Source organism: Poecilia reticulata, chromosome 11, assembly GCF_904066995.2.
Source record: "Poecilia reticulata chromosome 11, P_reticulata-male-v2, whole genome shotgun sequence".
Lineage (NCBI taxonomy): Eukaryota > Metazoa > Chordata > Actinopteri > Cyprinodontiformes > Poeciliidae > Poecilia > Poecilia reticulata.
Window position 1 is genome coordinate 1,037,992 of NC_088840.1, and position 21,115 is coordinate 1,059,106.

A 21,115-nucleotide genomic window follows, 5' to 3' on the forward strand; every position below is an offset into this window, starting at 1 on the left:
ACTGATCACATGTCTATTGCACCATATATTATTACCGATTTATTGCTCAGCCATATTTCCTCTTCTGAAGTTGTAAATTCTCAGGAGTCTGTGTACAATAAACAGACTCCCTGTGTTTATTGTACAGTTGTGAATTACATATGCCAAATCACCATGACATCCTCTGCAGGGGGAGGGTTCACTGTGGACCTTGAAGGGTCTGTACAAAAACAAACATTACAAAACCATGTGAGCACATGCCAGCAGTTTGACTCCAGCTTGACCATGCTGGGCTTTTTACTTCCTCCAGTGATTGCACCAAGATGCTGCATTTATTTTCCCTCTGAGATTATTAAAGTACTTTTGAAATGAATTGGCAGTTATTAGTCAATGAGCATTCTAGTAGCTCTGTGCATTTAAATGGCTAATTTAGTAAGAACTATCGCTAAGTATTGTATAAGGTGGTACAACTGGTAAAAGCGAGACTGTGTTCTGATAATGCTGAGAGTGACTAATCCTCAGCTGTGTGCCTCTATGTTGCCTTCTCTTCCTGAGTATTACAATGAACTTCATGAACAGTTTGGTGACGCACCATGTGTCACACAAGATCAACAACTCAACTGAACTCTGTAGGCATTAAATGGATATTTCTATGTATGACTCAGTGTTGGTTTAAGTTTTTCTTAGTTTGTTTTGCAATATAAATGAAGCACAAAGAATAAGTTATTGGAATAATGATAAAGTACAGATTAGAAGAATGTTTCTCCTACACATATTCTATTTTATGACTCTTCTTCTACAGATATGACTGCACAGGATCCACTGGGATGGATGCATCAAAAACAATCCTTTGACAGAGCAGCTGGTTTATTGATGAGCAGGTAAACATGTGCAGTGACAGCACAGTGTCATCAGAGTTAAGGAATATCAATGAGATAAAAAAAAAGTTCAGGATGTGATGAAAAGAAAATCAGATAAAGTAATAAGAAGAACTCCACCAGAACATCTTTAAAAATGCATTCAAGGCACATCAGTGAGGTGCGGAACACCATCTGATCCCAACAGCTCCATCTAACATCACATCCCTGTTACCTCAACAGCATTCTAACTGGACAGGTGGGTTTTGGCTACTGACCACAGTTGAACTGCTAATAATTCATAAAACAGTTCTATACGTTCATTAGACTTGAGCTAACAGTCAGATCTCAGATGTGGTTTAAAGACTAAGCTCTGCTTTGTTTGTTAGATCCAACTATCATTAATTTGTATTGGAAAAGATCAAGTTCCCTTTAAAAAACACAAGTGGAGCAGCCACTTGTGCAGTACTCAGGCTGCAGAACATTCAGGAAGTCTAACTTGGCCCTGAACTGTTCCTGTGCAGCGCTCACCAAATGAACCCTGCTACTGCAACGTTCCCCCTCCATGGTGCTCTGCTCTGTAGCAGCTCAAAAGGCTCTTAGGCTGCTGCTCAGAAGGGAGTGTTTGGCAAATTCTGGGTAGAGTCTGTAAGGTTCCTGTTACAAACCAAGCCACTGGCGTGTCCACCAGAGGACGCCTGACCATTGGCTTTGCTCCCACACTCATTCTCCCTCAAGGACTCCTGCTCCTCAGGGGTCCTCCGGTCAGAGCTCCTGCTTGGAGTTCCCATTCCAGGTGCAGTCTGTCTCCGCCATTGCTGTCTGAGAACATACAGAGTGACTGTGATGAGCAGACTGAGGCACACCACCAGCAGAATGGACACCACCACCAGCTCGTTCAGGTAGCTGGGGCAGCAGGCTGACAGCAGAGGGTTCCCATCATGGAATTTTGTTTCCAGATTTTCATATTCTTTCATCCACAAAGTTAAATTTCTATCAAGCTGCCTGGTGGTGATTGGAGTGTTCCTGATGGCCAGTGAGGGTTTCGTCGCTGCTGGTCTGGATTCTGTTGCTTTAGGCCCTTCCCTAGTGGGCTGGGCTCGTGTGTGGCTCCGGGTGTAGCTGGTTGGAGTCTGTCCCACGGGACTGCTCTTCTGCTTGACGTGATAAATGGCCATGGTCTGTCGGTAGCCGTTCTCTGTGGACAGACAGAGGTAGTGGCCCAGAGTGGCTGGAGTGGCCACAAAGCTGAGGCTCCCATCCTGCAGGTGGAGGTAGAGGTCTGAGGACAGGCGGCTGTTTGGACGCTCCCACAGCTGGTGGGACAGCTGTGACGCTGCAGGACAGTGTAGCCGCACCACGTCGTTCAGAGACACGGAGACCAGCTCACCTGCAGGACACGAGACTGACAAACAGGCTAGAGCTTACTCAGGGGTCAGAGCAGAGAAAACCTGCAGACTGACTGATGATGAACATAAACATGACCATATGTGGAATGCATTATTGTCATTTATTACTGCTGGCAGGCTAACGCATAGAATACCCTCTCATTTAAAACACAGAATGGTTTAAAATCTTTGCCATTATTATTGTTTTGTTTTGTACAAAGATTTCATAAACAACAGATTTATGCAAAATAAAGGTGTTTATGTAATGCAGAACATCTCAAAACTACATGTTGAAAGTTAAACTTGAATGAAGATTACCCATGCTTTTATCTATACATATCTATATTGTTGAAAGTCTTTTAACTTGTTTGAATAAAGTAGATTTGAATCACATTCAGATTGTGCAAAATGCTGCAGTAAGACTTAACGGGAATCAGCAGAAGATTACACATTACTGCAGTCTTAGCTTCCCTTCACTGGTTGCCAGTGCGTTTTAGAATCCAATTTCATTAGTTCTTACTTTTAGAGCTGTGCATGGTGAAGCCCCCAGGATAGTGCTGTCCTGCTGTAAACCCATTCTTCTTCTGTTGTGTTGAGGTCAACAGGTCAGAATTTACTGAGTCTCATTCACTTGATTTAAAGCTGATGGGGATTGGGACTCTAAGTGTATGGAACTACTTTGACTGTTTTTGTGTTGCACCGATTTTACTGACTTTTTATAAAAGCAGCTGAAGATGTTTTTGTACAAAAACGTTGGATTAACTTGTCATTTTGTGTCATTGTATTTTATCTGTGTATCTTTGTTTTATCTGTGAAGCACTTTGTGATTTTTATCTGTGAAAGTTGCTACATTAATCAAATTTACTTGCACAATAATAATAATGATTATTATTATTATTATTATTATTATTATTAATGGTAATAATAATTATAATAATAATAGATTCTTGATTAAAGGATTCTCATTAAGTATTTAAGTTTCATTAAACTTAAATGAAGCTTAAATACTTGTGTATTGTGTATCATTTAAATACTTAAATGAAACTTTTGTGTTTTGTTAAATATCTCAGTGAACACATTTCCAGGACAGAGATGCCACATTGTTGTTTCATAGTGTGACACATACCTGTGGGCATCTTACTTGGTCCAAATTTGGTTCTCTGTGTTAATGAAACACTGTTACAGGCTTCTTCAACATTTCCTCCATCTGTGTCCTGGCTCCTAAAGAGAGGACACTACAGTCAGGAAGTGGATGTTTAATAGAATTAAAACTGCAAACAACCTTGTAAGGCCCTTGCAGCTCAGCGCCGCTCCACCTTGTTGCGACTACGGGAGCCCCAGCTACACCACCCATTTGTTGTCATCAATGCTCACGTGCAGTTCATGCACCAGTCCACTAGGTTCTGCACACCAATGTGTTGCACAATGCTCCCTGATGACGCACCAAAAATCTGGTGCAGAAGAGTTACTGAAACCCTAACCCTGAAACAACCTGGTGGGGACGGGGGACACTGGAGTCAACTTCCAATATAAGTCAACTAGTAGGAAAACAGATGACTTTAGAAGTTATTAAAGGTCACTTATATCCAGTTTGGTCCAAATCACATGATGGATGTGTGATTTAAAGTCAGCTATATGCAAATGGTGAGGAATTAGAATTCGCCATTCAGTTGTGCCCACATCCTCCAGCCAACAGCCATTGTTGAGCTTCATGTTTTCATTAAACACAGGTTCAAATCTTTATGAATCATGGAGTAAAAGGAAGAGAATTAGTAGGAAAGCAGGTGACTTGTTGTTCAAAAGGGACGGGGGCTAAGGTGATGTCACCAATTGCCATGTGAATGTGATCAGTGCTGGTTGGTTATGACAGACATAAAGTCTCAGGCAGCTGGGACTCATGTGTAGAAGTTATTCTACCTTTATGTTTTATGGAAAAGCATGTGGACTTAGCCACGTCCACATGCTTCTTTGATGTGACCAAAATAATTTGATAACTTTTGACCTTCAGTGCCTCAAGACTGCGCCGAGTGATTGTGAAGCCTGCATCTCAAAAGCTGAAGGAGGAGTTCATTCAGATACAACGTGTGTAAAAGACACAAAATGGCGGCTTTGATCCAAAATAGCCGACTTCCTGTGGGGTTTGGACCATGGCTCCTGTCAAGATACAGAATTTCATGATTGTTGGCCAAAGCAAGGTCTGGGGCTGAATTTAAAAAAAAAATAATAATTTTATTCTAATGGCGTTGTGGAGGAATTAGGTAAAGGTAAAGCCGTTCATATGGAACATATTTACTCAGAAATCATAGAGCATACTATGGCTTTGATATAAAATTGTTGTAGACAAATATCCAAATATTTTGTTCCCTATATTACCTAACTTACATACTACTGACAGACGATGTTCATGGTGGCAGTGTGGGACTCACAGCGCGGTCTGGGTGATGGAGACCTCCACACAGGCCCTGCTGGCTGCATCCCAACCACAGAAAGGATCCCGGGAAAGAACACACTGGGCACAGGTCCAGTAGTAGGAGCAGTTAGCAGTTGGAATCCTCACCACCCCCTCTGATGTTCCAACATATAGCATACCCTGCATTAACAAAATAAGTAATCAAGCAGTGCAACATTTGATTCAGATAATCAGTAACTGTGCTCCATTCAGAAGTGGTCGTCTGATGGTCAATGCAACCCAAACAGACCCATTACATGGACCTCAAGATATGAGTGTGACTTTCCTGACAGACCCTATAGGTTTGGTTCCTAGTAAACTTACCGTATTTCCCGCACTATAAGGCGCACCGGATTATAAGGCGCACCTTCAATGAATGGCCTATTTTAAAACTTTTTTCATATATAAGGCACACCGCATTATAAGGCGCATAGAATAGACGCTACAATAGAGGCTGGAGTTACGTTATGCATCCACTAGATGGAGCTGCACTAAACGGAATATCAACAAAACACTCCGACTCCAGTTGGCGAGAGCCTTCCACGACTGGGCCGGGGCGTGGATGGTCACCCTTCTCCGTTCGCGCACACAGCATGTTCGTGGAGACCGTGGTACTAAATGACCTGCAGACGACCTGATTCTAGACGGTCGATAGGTAGGTCAGTCAAACTTTATTAATAGATTACAAACCAGCGTTCTGACAACTATCCCAGCATGCACCGCGCACTTCTTCTACCGCGCACTTCTTCTATGGTAGCGGTTCTCAACGTGGGCGGTACCGCCCCCCAGGGAGCGTTCAGAGGACGGCAGGGGGCGCTGGTGGACATTTTTACAAAAGGGGGCGCTGGGATGCCTTTGGGGGGCGTTTGGTCGAAGGTAAACTTTACACCTTAAATCCACAACAATGCCAGTTTAGACTTTGAGCAACTTGGTAAAACTCTATTGTGTAACATTAAATCATGCTTGGCTGCAACTGTATCGATGGCAGCTCTTCTTCTTCTATTCAGTGTTTGTTAGCTTCTGTTAGCTTCTTGACGCAGCTCCGTTCTCCTTCTAAAATCACGATACCCTCACTGTGTATCCCTCTGAAAAATGAACTCATTTAAATAAAGAAATCAAGAAATCCCTCCATGGGTGATACCACGATAGAGAGCTTTCATTGTATAGCGTTAACACCGGTGCTGTAAGTGGTCCGGTATGAAACGGGGTGATGGAACAACACAGCACTTTTAAATTTCAATAATCAGAATGCAGAAATTGTTTCCGTTGTTTTAAATGGTTTATGTCAGTCTGCCTTTTCCCCATCGATACGCCTTCCGACCGCCCTGCACCATACGTGGTAAAAAAAAAAAACATGCGCACATTGCGCGAAATTCTGAAACAGGAGAACCGGGACATGAAACGGATCGACAAACTAGATGTGAATTATGGCATAAAAACAGAGAATCCGACGCTGAACAGTGAAAAATCAACACATGATGTGAAACACATGACAATTAGGCAGCGCAGCAGGTGAAGAGTGAGATTATGATGGTCATAAACAATAAATAAATCTAGCAAACGGAAGAAACTAAAGTGGACATAGCATAACCAAGAGAGGATAATACTGATCAAAGGAACTAAAGAGAATTAATTAACAAAATGCAAGAATAAACTAAGAAACTAAAGTAATACAGAGGAATAAACTGGTATGGCAAGACCTTTCGAGCATAATAATACAGAGACAGTATGGCAAGATAACAGCACTATTTCCAGGAAAGGTGAAATATATTGTTGATGCCATTTGTTTGTTGAGACCACATCTAGTACTGAGAATAATATATTTACAGACATAACGTAAAGAATGATCACTTATTTATGTTTTTAATTGATTTGATATTTTCTTCATATTATTTTTCATGTCAGTGTTAATGTCTTGAGGCTGATGACTCCATGACACTTTCAATTTGACTCATTAGGATTTGATTAAGAACCAGATTTGTTCTTTGTCATTTCTGTCCAGTAAAACTATTAATCTATAAATCAATAGACAGGTCTATATAAAGATATAATCCATGTTTCTGTCTCAAATTTGTATGACATTAAAAGGACTTGGAAATGTTGTTTTTCATTGAAAGCTCTGGTTTGCACAATAAATGCCATGTGGGTGAAATTTTATGGATGATACTCTGATGTCCCATTCTCCCGAAGGCAGCACAGAGCTGCACCACCAGAAACTGACAAACACTAAAGAGAAGAAGAGTTATGATTAATGTAGTTGCAGTTCTATCCATGTTTTAATGTTGCAGAGCTCATTGAACTTTGCATATAGTTCAAAGTTTAAACTGGCATGTTGAACATCTTTTATCTGGTCATTTTGTGCAAGATTTAACAACTAGAAAATGGCACAAAATAAGAATATTTTTTCCACTCTGATTGGCTGCTGTTAGGCCTACCAATTTTAACTTGAATGTTCATTGCATTTTTTGTAGACACCTGTATTATTTTTGATGATAAATACAGAAACAAGCATAAAAATCAAAACATCTACAATAGTGATAGTAATATTAAAATAATGGTCAGTGCAAAGTAGCCTGCAAATTCTTTGGTGGGGGGCGGTGAGGGACCTGGATAAAGGCTAGGGGGGTGCTGGTCCAAAAAAGGTTGAGAAACACTGTTCTACGGAGAAAATGAAGTCGGCGGCTGCTTACCGTAGTTGCTAGACCTGTTGTGGCTCAATATTGGTCCATATATAAGGCGCACCGGATTATAAGGCGCACTGTTAGGTTTTGAGGAAATTGAAGGTTTTTAGGTGCGCCTTATAGAGCGGAAAATACGGTAGCTTAAAAATAAGCTGTAAAACACGCTGTAATACAAGATGGCGGACCTGGGTGGGCTGAGATCACTCTACTGAAACAAAAGGAGTGCATTTGCAAAAAAAATTAATCGTCATAAACAGAACATTTTATTAATCGATAAAATTGATTTATTGCCCAGTCACAGGTAATGTTGATGTTAACAATAGGAATTTTCATTTTTTAGAGGGTCAGAAATCAGAATGCCACATTCTTCCATTATGATATCAATAAACAGCCTGCAGAATGTCATCTCTGTTTCACATCAATGTCATCACTCAGTCTATTTGGATTTATGCAATATTAACCGACTGCCTTCTGGCTGTCTCATCACCATGGAGATTGCAACTGCCAGACATTCAGGTCCCTTAGGTTGGGACTTCTCTGCCATAGCTACACAGACATTGACACTCTCCCCATTTTCAAATGCAGACTCAAACCTGCCTAAGGTTACCTACTCATTGTGAAGACTGTTCATTAAAATCATAGATTTTTGAAAATATATTTTATTATGCATAAGGACTACTTTTTAAGCACTTTTAAATGCATTATTATTAGAGATGTGCCGATACCGATCACCCATGATCACCGATACCGATCACATAATTATTATTATTATTATTTTTTTATCATTAACACTACCAGTTACATTATGTGGAAAAAGGAACCATGAACTCACCTAAATTTAGACAAAAACTTGTTTTTAATAACTTTTTCCAAGAAAAAAACAAAACAGGCATTGTGCAAATTGTCCTGCTATCAGTAATAGTATCTTTAACAGACTGAAAACATATGGAGGCTCTGAAGAGGCTAAATAAAACCTCTCAACATTGCCAAAAAATGTAAGCATAAAACTTAACATACAAAGGCAAATACAGGTTCCATTACAATAAACAATCCTGAGTTACTGAATGAAAACTTCCTGATAGCATGGCGGCTAGCTGATTACTGCTAGTTCTGAGTGGTTGTTTCTGACTAAGCGGAGTAATTATGCAGAACAGGGAGGAGATCGATTCTTTTTTAGAGCTTATCTGTCTCATGTTAGGACAGCGAAAGTTTTAATACGTATGTAAAATGTATTTTTTTAGGTTAGATGCTGCAGCTTTAAACAGAGGTTCGGTGTGAGAGTCACTACCAGGTGGAGCAGAAGCGGCGCTCCGTCTGTCAAATATTTACTACCTGTAGCACGTAGCAGCGGTTCAACAGCGAGAGCAGGACCAGCGTCTTACATCGCAGCTCGAAGACTTAAATAATTATGCCGGTTATTTGTTTAGCTTCCTGACCGTCATGCTAATCCGGACATGTCTTTTTTACTGCAGTGAGCCTTGATGTAGCCAAACTCCGTCAAGTATGGCATTGTTTTTATGTCGTATTAGCTTCTTGTGTTGATGCATTTTGACGTGCTTCAATTTTCCGCCGCAACACGCAAACTTCCCCATTCACTCAGTGCGTTATAGTTCCACATCGCTTAGGATTTGTTGCTGCGCGTTTGTGCAGTGTGAAGGAAAGAGGAGACCAGCTGCACAGGCAGGCTGCGAAATGAGATGCAGGTGATCGGTATCGGCAACAAGAGCCAATGATCGACGATCACTGATCATGCACTTTTTCACGGAAATCGGCCCGATTATGATCGGTGGCCGATCGATCAGCACACCTCTAATTAGTATTACTGCATTTAAAAGTGCATTAATAGCATACCCTGTATTAACACAATTAATTCTTGTTAAACAAACAGGTCATATTATTGACCTGTAAGGTAAACATTATAGATGTTCAACAAGATGCAGTTAAAATCTATGACCAAAAATAGATGAGAAAAAAAAATCTGAAAATAAACTGAATATGCTTCAGTTTGCACCTTTGGGATAGACAGCGTCAGGCTCCTGATTGGCTGAGGAGGTTTAAAAACCTGAATCTCCTCTATGATGTAGGGCCCCTGTTGGAGCAGCACTGCTTTGTGTAAGTGACCAGACTCTGGAAGACAGTAAGGACAACAATTAAATATCTGAATGGGAATCGTGTTCTGAAACAAACCCTTGAAATGACGGTAAACGTTCCAAAAAAAAAATTCTAGCAGTGGGAAACAGCATGCTGTGTCTCATGGCTCACCTGTCAGCAGAAACAGGACAGTGTAGAGCTTTTTATTGGCAGCCTGGACTCTCTGAACAGTCAGGTGGCTGTAGATGTGCTCGCGAGACACCAAGGTCAGGCGTCTTCCAGCTGGACGCACACTGTCCTCTGCCAGGAAGTTTTCTTTGACAAAGCGCAGAGCGTTATCTGAGGCATTGTGCAGGCCACACTAACAGACACACAAAAACAAAGTTTGACAGATTTTAATAAGGATCATAATCATTGTGATCAGTTGCAACCTGAGAATCAACACTGCGGCTTCACTTCTTTTGCTTCTAATTTACACTGAGTGGCAATGGCACAAGTGGCAATTTGGGGGTGGTTAAGCTCTGACACCAAATTCAATATTGGTACCAGCTGCTCTGTATGTGTTTGGAATAATCCACAGATCTTTATTAAGTCTATGAGTTACATATCATTGTGTATCGTAGGATCATTGTCCACACACAGTAGCAGTATGTCCACTCAAGTCCAGCGTAAACTCAGCCCTGCACACCGTGGTCACGTTAATCTGAGAACATAAATGCTGAAAACTAATAAAATTTTACCAGATAAAACTCTTAAAAGACTTTAATGAGAGCACAACTCTCTGTCTCCATGGAGATACTGCAGTCTACACTTCCTTTACTTCTACATAGAGTGGCTGGTGTTCTCAATGTACTTGATTGCAAACACCGAGTAAAACATTTTAGTTGAAATGCTGAGTTTGCAAAAAATTGGAATATCTTAAAAACACAGCACTCGTGCTGGCTATACACTGTAAACTTGGAAATGGATGAAACAAAATACTCAGGATGAAACCAGTGAGAAGTGTTTAGCAGCCCTCCATTACAAAGCTCCACCTGTAGTTAAGGGCTGTTTTCAGGGAAGATTTCTACCCACTTTTATGTGATGTGTCCCAGGTGGGAGACAAGCTACCCTGGTTCCTAAAAAGGTGCATTTCCACTGCAAGAACCTGAAGGTGCTGTAGACAGCGCTTCAAGACTTATATTTTTCATTTTATATGCAAATTACCCTGTGAGTTTTCCACTTTCAAAGAATAAAGAAATGTCAACAGTAGTTGATGAGATTCTCAGTGTGACTTGTTTTACCTCTCCTGGGTTTGCCACCTTCTCTTGGACTCGTGCACTCCACTGTAACGTGTCTCTGTTCAGGACTTTGTAGTTCCCGGAGAAAATGGATTTGATCTCAGTCAGAGTGAAGGAACACACCGCTGATCTTCCAGAGTTCACAGCCCTGTGTTATGGAAAACAGCTATTGTAAATAACTGCTTAATTGGAAAATTCTGCTTGTTCATTGGTCCAACAGTGACTCCTAGTAGTTAATTTATGCATTAATTTTAAAGAAAGGTAGATTTTTTCTTTGTTTATTCTGTGGTTACCTAGCAACACCCTGCGAGATGAGGCAACGTTAGATTATAAAGAAACCCGGAGAAAATCTTTAAAATAGCAACCTCGGAAAGCAGAATGAGGTATAGATATATGTAATTGTGATTTGTAATAAGAAATGTTATAGCTTTATTTAAGAAACAGTAGGATGTCGTGGTTTATAAACAAAACTGTAGCTGAAGCATTAGCCAGCTCATTAAGTATGAGTCACTTGCCAGTCCCTGAACCCACAGTATTTAGTGGAGATCCTTTGAAGTTTACTGATTGGAAGATGTCATTTATGACTCTTATTGACAGAAAGCCCATCCCAGCAAATGAGAAGATGTTTTATCTCAGAAATTATCTTGCTGGAGAAGCACGCAAAGCTGTTGAAGGTTTCTTTTATCGAGACTCAAAAAGTGCATACATTGAAGCATGGAAAGTCTTACAAGACAGATATGGAAACGCGTTTATTATACAGAAAGCCTTCTGCGACAAGCTTGCAAGATGGCCAAAGATCAATGCAAATGACTCACTTGCACTACGTGAGTTTTCTGACTTCCTCCAAGGTTGCAAAGAAGCAATTCCACATGTGAAGGGACTAGCTATCCTCAATGACTCTGAAGAGAACCATAAATTGCTCAAAAAATTGCCTGAATGGATTGTTCGCAAGTGGAGTCGAATAGTTGTAGAGGAACTTGATAGATCAGGTGATTATCCAGATTTTAAATGCTTCACAGAGTTTTTGAGCAAAGAGGCAAAAATAGCCTGTAATCCCATCGCCTCACCCCTTTTGTGAGGAAATTTCAAGTTTCCAGATGACAGAACCCCAAAAAGAGCCAAAACTTTCAACACAAACGCACAACAAAAAGGTTCCAGTCACGGGACAAAAGATACAAATAGCTGTAAACCAAAATCACCTTGCTATGTTTGTAAAAGTGAAGCCCATAGCATCAGCGAGTGTCCTACTTTCGTATTAAAAAGTGTTGAAGACAAAAGGACATTCATACATGAAAATCGGCTCTGCTTTGGGTGCCTAAGAAAAGGTCATGTGACAAGGGATTGTAAGAGACGACACACATGCAATGTATGCAGACGTCATCATTCAACCTGCTTACATGAAGAGAGGAAGGAAAGACCTGTGGACAACAACAACAAATAGCTCCATTTCCACAGAAGAACTTGCTAGTCAAGAAACACACCAAGTGGTGTCCCATACATCAACACAGCATGCTTCTGCCACCACCAGTATTGTACCAGTACTTGTGTAATAATTTGTGACATAGAAAGAATGTTTTATCAATTTTCTGTCACTCCTGAAACCAGAAATTATCTTAAATTCCTCTTGTGGAAAGGAGGAGATTTGGAGAAAGAACCACAGGAGTACAGGATGGCAGTTCATCTCTTTGGAGCTGCTTCATCTCCAGGATGTGCTAATTCTGGGCTAAAGCATCTAGCACAACAGTACAAGACTAACTATCCTCAAGCAGCCACATTTATTGAGAAAAACTTAAGTGGATGATGGCTTAGTTAGTGCCCCATCATCAGAGGAAGCCAAGAAACTGATCATTGGGTCACAAGAGTTGTGTAAAAAGGGAGGCTTTACGGCTTCACAAATTCAACTCAAACAAGGAAGCTGCTCTCGCCTGCTTGGGTCCTTCAGAAGTAGCAACAGCCATCAAGCCCCATGGTTTGGATCCAGCCTCATCGGAGCGTGCACTTGGCATTCAATAGTTGATAAAAAAATGACACCTTCATTTTTAACATCGACTTCAAGGATCAACCTTCTACCCGTCGCAGCTGCTTGTCAATCATTGCTTCACTTTATTATCCTCTCAGCTTCATTGCTCCATTCACCCTTAGTGGAAAACTTATTCTTCAAGAGCTTTGTCACAGAGGCATAGGGTGGGACGATCCTCTACCAGAAGATACAAAGCCACAGTGGGAGAAATGGATAAATGATCTGCAGAGACTGAAAGAAATATCAATTCCGAGATGTTATCAACCTGCTGACTTCCACAATGTTGTCAGAGTAGAGCTGCACCATTTTTCAGACGCCAGTTGTGTGGTGCATGTTCTTACCTGAGGTACATAAATGATAAGGGTGAAGTCCACTGCAGTCTTGTAATAGCAAAGGCAAGAGTTGCTCCTTCAAAGATCATAAGTATCTCAAGATTAGAACTTGCAACAGCAGTGGTTTCTACAAAAGTCAGTGTTATGCTAAGATGTGAACTTGATATGAAGACTGATCAAGAATTTTTCTGGACTGACTCACAAGTTGTACTAGGGTACATCAATAATGATGCTCGCAGTTTCCACATATTTGTTGCCAACCGTGTTCAACTGATTAGAGATAACAGTAATCCTAATCAGTGGCATTATGTTGAAACCTCAGAAAATCCAGCCGATTATGCATCCAGAGGTCTATGTGCTTCAGATATTCATTCAACAAACTGGTTGCAAGGACCTTTCTTTGGGAGCATGAGTTACACTTAACACTCAACACTCCAACATAATTGCTTGTCGGTGATCCTGAAGTAAAGACAATTCAGGTACTTGTAACTGAAGTCAAAAGCAGTAATGACATCCTCGAATGCCTGAATCGGTTTTCCTCTTGGACAACACTTTCCCAAGAATCAAGAGACTAGGCTCAAAGCAACAACATAGCGAACATGTGACTTGAAGAAGTACAAAGAGCAGCTGAAACTGTGATTAAGATTGTTCAACAACATACCTTCCCAAATGAGATAAAGATACTAGAAGGTGAAAAGAACCTTCCAAACACCAGCACCCCTTTTTAGACTTGATCCCATCTGGTCTGAAGAGCTTCTCCGTGGGTGGGAGATTGAAGCAGTCATCTCTCTGTTTTAAAGTCTGGCTTCATTGCTCCATTGAAGTGCCAGGAATGAGTTCACACAAGCACTGAAACAATATGACACTAAGTTACTAGAAGTTTTCTTGGCGGATAAACAGTGTGAATTTGTTTTCAATTCACCCTCTGCCAGACATGCAGGTGGTGTATGGGAAAGGCAAATCAGAACCATCAGAAATGTATTGAATGGTACCTTCGCACAGTGCTCAGACCGACTTGATGATGCATCCCTCAGGACATTGTTATATGAAGCCATGGCTATTGTCAATAGCCGCCCATTAACAGTGGATGGAAGCAATGATCCTCAAGCATTGGAGCCCATAAAACCAAACCATCTCATTATGATGAAATCTAAGGTTGCTCTCCCTCCCCCTGGAGTGTTTGTCAAAGAGGACCTATATGCCACAAAGAGGTGGAGGAGAGTGCAGTATCTCTCCTCCAGAGTGACGAGTTTTCATCACCAGTAAAGGCAAAACAAGTCTGATGTCTGATTAGCTGCTAGGAAGTATGTTATATATTCACTGTTCATTTTGCTATCCTGTTTGCACTCACAATAAAATTTAATCTCATTTGTAATTCTCTACATTTCACAAACTTTTTCCCCTTTTCTCAGTGTTTACGTTATATCAAGTATTTGCATGTAGATCAGGAATTCAAGTGAAATGTTAAAATGCAACACATTTAGGTTATACCAGCAAAGAAATGTGAATATTAAGTAATATGTTGTTAGTCATATAATTTAATATGCTGAATAAGGCTGGATGATACAAGATTTTTTTTCATACCAGATTTGATTTTAATCGATTCCTCAATTTCTATAATACAATCAAAGAAAATACTTTCAAAAAATGCCTTTATTTCAATCATCTGTTCTGTGATTTGTATAAGGGAGCATTACGGTCAGGATACAAGAAATTTTAATTGCAAGAAAGCAGTCATCGTTACAGCAGAATAAAGATGAAATTTTATAACAATGTTTTAAAATTACAATAAGTCAGTTTAATGAGAAATAAAGATTCAGATTGATCTGATGTAACCAGCTCAGTCCATGTGGTTCTGACATTTGTCAGTAATCAAGAGGATGTACATTTTCACCTCAACTGACCAGGTAAGCATTAAGGTAAAAATAAAAAAATACTGTATAAACAAATACTGTATACAAAACGTAAAAAGAGCAACTGATAGAAATACTTTATATAAAGACAAGCAAAAACGTTAATAGCAGGAGAAAAGTTGTTGGCAACATTAGCTCAGCCGATCTCTCCCTCCAGGAAGCCTTCAAACAGAACTCCGGTCCAACTCCAACTATAATAAAAAAAAAAAAAAGAAAAAACGAAAGTTAAAATAATGCAAAATTAATAATTCAGATCTAATGTGTTCTGGAATCTATTGACATTTTACAAATTTCACAAATCAATTAGAAGGTTTCACAAATGTTTTATTTATTCTACTGTTAGTACAGAATAATCTAGTTAGGTTTGAAATGTCTAGGTGTTGTTTTTAAAGTACAACACATTAAAAAAGCTCAAGATAGTGAAAAATTAAGTGTAATCGCCCTTTTGCTATTTTCCGAATTAGACGCTTCATTCTGAAGCTAACTTCAGCTTCGACTGATAGCTTGGGCACAATATAGACAGATCTATATATGTTTATATAGATATACATCTTTATCTATCTATAAAGCATAGATATGTAGATTGTACAATGCACAGATAATCAAAACACTTACATAGCACCTTTGTAAGCTTGTCCCTGTTAGCTACGTCAGACATATGAGGCAGTATGATGAATACAAACGATTTATTAACTTACCTTCGAAGGTATTGTGAAGTTTTGACACATCCAGCTTAAATCCTTTGTTGTTGTTGGAGCGTTTCAGGACGTCTGAATAATTATATAAGCATCATTAATAGTCTTGCAGCTACTGAGGAGCCACTGTTAACATACTGTTGCCTGTGCACCGGAACCATTCTATGTGGCATAAAAATGCGGAAGTGCTAAAACGGAAGTCCGTGGCATATACCCCATTGGAAAATTCTCCTTGTTCATTGGTCCAACAGTGACTCCTAGTGGTTAATTTATGCATTAATTTTAAAGAACGGTAGATTTTTTTGTTTGTTTATTCTGTGGTTACCTAGCAACACCCTGCGAGATGAGACTACGTTAGATTATAAAGAAACCCGGAGAAAATCTTTAAAATAGCGCCCTCGGAAAGCAGAATGAGGTATAGATATATGTAATTGTGATTTGTAATAAGAAATGTTATAGCTTTATTTAAGAAACAGTAGGATGTCATGGTTTATAAACAAAACTGTATTTTGATGAGTTAAAGGACAAAACGTATTCTTTTTTGTGTATAACTGAATATTGATATGTTGGTTTTATACAACGGTTCTGTATTCTTTTGTTTTATACTACAGTTTTCACGGTGTCAATGGAAAGAAAGGTTGAGATTAAATTGCACCTGTTTGAAACTCCCTGCGTCTGGCTGTTCAGTCCGTGAGGCAGCTACAGTTATTAATAAATAATTAACAACCATGATGTCTGTAGAAATCATCTTTGAGATCCTCCATAATGGGGACGTGGGAAAATTTGTACAAAGGCAAAGTCTGAGATCGATAAAGATGTCAAACTTTCCCACATTGGCATCTACTTTTTAAGAATCTCCAGTGAGAATGATTTAAAACATTGCATTATAAAATATATTTTAGAGTACAATGTGTAAAATTGATCCCAAAATGGCAGGAAGAAATACAAAAATATTTTGAGGAGGTTTGTAAGGAAAGTGGGGTGCTGCTCAGATGATGTGAGAAGGTCACTGGTTAAAACAAAAATTTTTTGGAATTAAGAAGTAGAATCTGAGGTGCTAAGGTGGTGCAGGGGTTAAGCACAACCCACATATGGAGGCCCTATATGGCTGTCGCAGCCGGTTCGATTCCCGGCCTGGCGACCTTTGCTGTATGTCATCCCCCTTCTCTAATTACCAACCTTCCTGTCAAATAAAAGGTCACTAGAGATAATAAAACTTTTACAAAAAAAGAAGTAGAAGCTGGTTTATTCCAAACAAAGGTCAAATGTAAAACTTTAAAAATGTAGTTTTCTGCAGTATTACTGAAACTGACGCAGTTCAGCTGAAATCACTCAGAAAACCTAACAGAGTGACTGATTTAAAAGAGTAGGATGATGTTTTTCCATTATCTTCCATTGTTGGCAATAGCTACCCCCATACAAACAAGTGGAGCCATTGTTACTGTTCTTAGAAATGGGTATTGAATTGATGCTCTAATTTGTGGATGTTGACCAGATTAGAGCAAATCCACTTGAAACGCCGGCCACAGTCCTGGAGTAACCAAGGAAACAGCCCGGCAGACAGAGAACATGCATCACTGACCACTGAGAGGTGAAGATGCCGTAAAACAGTATGTCATCCACTGAAGCGCCTTCTGCCGGTGGAAGCACGTCAATATCCTGGATCACATTGTAAGGGAGCTCGCTGCCATCTTGGCACAACAGCTGAGCTTTGGCAAACGTGGTCCATCGTCTCTGCAGAGTGCGCTGACCTCCGACATCACTCTGATGGGTCACAGGAAAAACACTTGAAAAAGTTGATTCAGACTACTGAGCATTTCACAGCTAAATCATTAACACCCCACCACCATGCTTTAGGGTTGGTATGAGGGATTGTGAAAGGTATGGCGTTACTTAAACATGAACATGTGGAATTATCACAAAAATACGTTACTTTCTGGTTTCATTTAGATGAAGAAGAATCAGACAGGGAGCTGAAATAAATGTTTTCCATTTGGGAATTACCTTCCATACTGTACAGTGATGGTTTACAGATGGTTTGGTAACATTGTGCCATCCACTAGATTGATGGCCAGTTATTCTTGCTGTCTTTCCACCATAATTTCATGTTAACACACATACTGTGTTTTCCAGAGGAGCAAACGGCACTAACTCCAGCTTTTACAGATCCTGATCAAGTGGATTTGATCAGCTGCACCTGGCTGCTGTCATAAAAGCATCAAGAGTGAATCTAGTTTTATGATCATTTTAGCTTCGCCTTTCATTTTAGCTCAGTGAACAATGGCAGTTCTTCCTGTACTTCAGGTTAGATTTAATTTAGATCTGATGTTTTCATTATGTCCAAGTATGTAAAACTATAGACTTCAAAGACTGTGCTTTTTTTCTAAACTTGGCTGTATGTTTAGAATTGCTTCATATGTAAGAAAAACAACAAAATGCTGTGGCAGAATGCTTTTAAAGCTATAGGCAGGTGTTAAACTGCCTGCTGCTCACTGGATTAATCACCACAGAAATCTTCTCTTTATCGAATTAAATTCTAGCTGAACACTTAGCTATCACAACTCAATTCACTTCAGTTTATTTATATAACACCAATTCACAACAAATGTGAATTTGTGCTTTGCACTCAAGGCACTTTACAAAAACATCATTACAATTCAGTCACACATCCATTCCAGTTGATCTAGTTATCAAACAGTACAGTATGCTCAGTTAACTATTCAAAGTAGTTTCAAAAGTTTCCAAGTCTCTTTGTTCCTAACTTGGGTGATCACTGTGATTAACTGTGTGTTGCTGCTCAAGGTCAGAGTTCAGTGATTAACATCTTCACCATTTTGCAACGTTTGGCTGAGTTTTCAGCTGCCTGATGATGTAGGTCCTTTGAACCTACCATGCAGATCTGAGAAACACGAGAGACAATGAACTTGTCTACGAAGTTATACTCTCTGCCCACTTCACTGAAGAAAAAGTAGATTTTCTCCTCATGTGGAATGAACTTGGAGCTGATGAAGGTTGGATCTACAGCAAAGAGGATACAAAAGGTCAATGTATGCAAATGTACAGAAAAAATCAGATTGAGAACTTTGACCTGGGCCTCTCAAGGAAATGTCAGAACAGATGTGCATCTTTTTTACTCAATAGAAATCAGTGAAAATACAGTAAGATTTCTTCACGCCTTTGCCCGTGTATGCTGCAGACTGGACCCAGATCAGCAAGATGCTGAAGCTGTTGCCCCAGACCACTGGGAACAAACAGCATCCCACAGACTGTCATCAGCTGCAAACCGTTTAAGCTGGCTTTAGAGTCAGCACATAAAAACAAAACAGCATCCTGGAAGGTGGAGCCAAAGTGTATTTACTCATCAGTGAGCCTGAGTACAACTGCATCACTTTGAAATGTGTCAGGATGAGAGTCAGTGCACACACCCTCCAGCCATCCTAATGTGTCATCCAACTTAAGGTCCACCCGGCTGCCCTCACTGAGGTGTCGGGAGATGACTGGTCGGTTCCCTCTGTAGTCTGCCACAGTGCCAGTGTAAAGCTCTCCGCCTGTGTAGCACATGCAACACACAGCAGCCAGCACAAGATTCATTATTATGTTATGCTTTTCTTACAGAATGGACTATTTTTGCAACAGTCACTGGAAAAAGACTCATTTTCTTGCAGCATGGTTGTCAAGTTCTTTTTTTTTTAAATTGTGCAACTTCCCCACTTGAAAAGAGATGGATGACCTCATGCAGACTCTTAATGACAGGGATTTACTCGAAGGATCAAACAGTTTTGCTTGCTTTTACTTCCATTTATTTCAGTATATAGACAAGTTCACCGCTGATCCAGAAGATGCAGGTAAAAACCTTTAAACAAACCCAAACAAAATAATTACTAATCTGTATAAATTAATTTCACTCAATTACAAAGGAAATGGCAAATTATATAGATAATACCAACACTCCAACAGAATTAACTTTAAAGTGCATTTCAAGTTATTTATATTTACATTTCATACATTTCTTAACATCTGCTTCTCAACATTAATAATAAATATTTATTATAAATTTAGCTTTAAATTATTCTTTCAAGTAGACGATAAATTAATTAACAATTAAACTCGGAACCCAAATCCATTTCAACAATACAATAATCAATTCAATCATGAAAGTCCATCAATCAACGATAGGCAAGCGTCACCACCACTTCAGTTCAGCTGTCACTATTAGGTGTTAATGATCCGATCGGCCAATGGAAGCCTGGCTGGAGGAATGTAGACAACTTTGCGGTCCGACCTCATAACAATACAGCTTATGTCTTACCGGCTGCCTCTCTGCTCATCTACAAGATCATCCAGTTTTACACAGGTTGACTTGGATTTGTGATTCAAAAAGTCCGCAAACTCCTGCCCTCTTTGTTTGACGGCTTTTTCTTCCGTCTTCTCTTTTTTTCCTTGTCCGTCCCTGTTTTAGGTCCGCGTGGAAGTGCATTACTTTTTTGTTCCCTTTTTTTTTTCTTTTACCCTTTTTTTCTGATTTCACTTCACAATGGTTCCATTTACTTTAGAATTTCTGTATTTTTTGGAAAGCAGTCAACTTTACTATATCAAAGTATGTCGGAGAAAAGCTGCTGATTTCTTTTTATTTTAGAGGCAGATAATGTATCAATGTCAACAAAACTGAAATTGATTTTCTGCGTCTTTCAGGAAAACACGTTCTTAATTTCCTGGTAAAATAAAAAGAAGATATGATTTAACTGAGGTCTTTAACTTAATGTTATGTATTCTAAGGACTGTAAAGTAAAATAAAAAACATTACATGATAGGCTGGATTTCTTTGTTAAATTTGTTCATTTCTTGAGCTCCGAATAAAGTAAAACGAGTGAGCGAACGCTAAAGCTTAAACAATAAAACCTCCAACACACACACATCTTTAGAAGGCGAATAGAGTCCGCTCTCTTTAGGAGGGAACATAAAAATGACTGATAGATTTCACATTAAATGTGTAACAGTGAAGTGGTCGCAGTAGTGGCAGCATTTGCCTTACCCACAATGATAGCAGTGTTGCGCTGGTAGGGGTCATAAGGGCAGCGACTTCTCCCTTCATCAGTGTTGAGGCTCATTGTGAGAGTCTCTGAGTTCTGGTCAGAAAAGTCAAAAGTCATCAGTTAAAGGATTTTAAGAAATCTAAGAGATCAAGGTGTGATGACCCTTCATCTGACTGACATCTTTTCTTAATTTAAAATATTGTGAGAAAGTCACTGATCTCCAAAAGCAAACCTTATGCATTAGATGGACTTATTATACATAGAGTGAAATAGTTCAAGCATATTCATGTAATTTTGACAACTATGGCTGACCTAGGATATGAAAACACAAAATTCAGTGCATTAGAATATTGTGAAAATTTCAACATTGTAAACTCATTGTGTTATACCCTAATGA

General features: G+C 39.6%; 1 protein-coding gene and 1 long non-coding RNA gene across 7 annotated transcripts in view; both read right to left on the bottom strand.

Annotated features, from left to right (window-relative positions):
• Nucleotides 1-828: 828 nt before the first annotated feature.
• The window catches only part of sema4ab (sema domain, immunoglobulin domain (Ig), transmembrane domain (TM) and short cytoplasmic domain, (semaphorin) 4Ab), a 36,746-nt gene continuing 16,459 nt past the window's right edge, over nucleotides 829-21,115 (bottom strand). For all 6 annotated transcript variants that reach the window (XM_008421203.2, XM_008421204.2, XM_081612215.1 and 3 more), the window contains 10 exons: nucleotides 20,718-20,811; nucleotides 19,111-19,233; nucleotides 18,576-18,703; nucleotides 17,268-17,449; nucleotides 10,729-10,873; nucleotides 9,617-9,806; nucleotides 9,366-9,481; nucleotides 4,651-4,814; nucleotides 3,351-3,445; nucleotides 829-2,241 (listed from right to left, as the gene is read on the bottom strand). In XM_008421203.2, the coding sequence (XP_008419425.1) occupies nucleotides 1,448-2,241; nucleotides 3,351-3,445; nucleotides 4,651-4,814; nucleotides 9,366-9,481; nucleotides 9,617-9,806; nucleotides 10,729-10,873; nucleotides 17,268-17,449; nucleotides 18,576-18,703; nucleotides 19,111-19,233; nucleotides 20,718-20,811 (2,031 nt within the window). In that variant the 3' untranslated portion in view covers nucleotides 829-1,447. The remainder of the gene's footprint in view (nucleotides 2,242-3,350; nucleotides 3,446-4,650; nucleotides 4,815-9,365; nucleotides 9,482-9,616; nucleotides 9,807-10,728; nucleotides 10,874-17,267; nucleotides 17,450-18,575; nucleotides 18,704-19,110; nucleotides 19,234-20,717; nucleotides 20,812-21,115) is intronic.
• Nucleotides 14,716-17,261, bottom strand: LOC145553585 (uncharacterized). Its single transcript, XR_014089621.1, has 2 exons — nucleotides 15,689-17,261; nucleotides 14,716-15,181 (listed from the first exon to the last, which is right to left on the bottom strand). It is a non-coding gene; the product is annotated as an uncharacterized LOC145553585 (long non-coding RNA).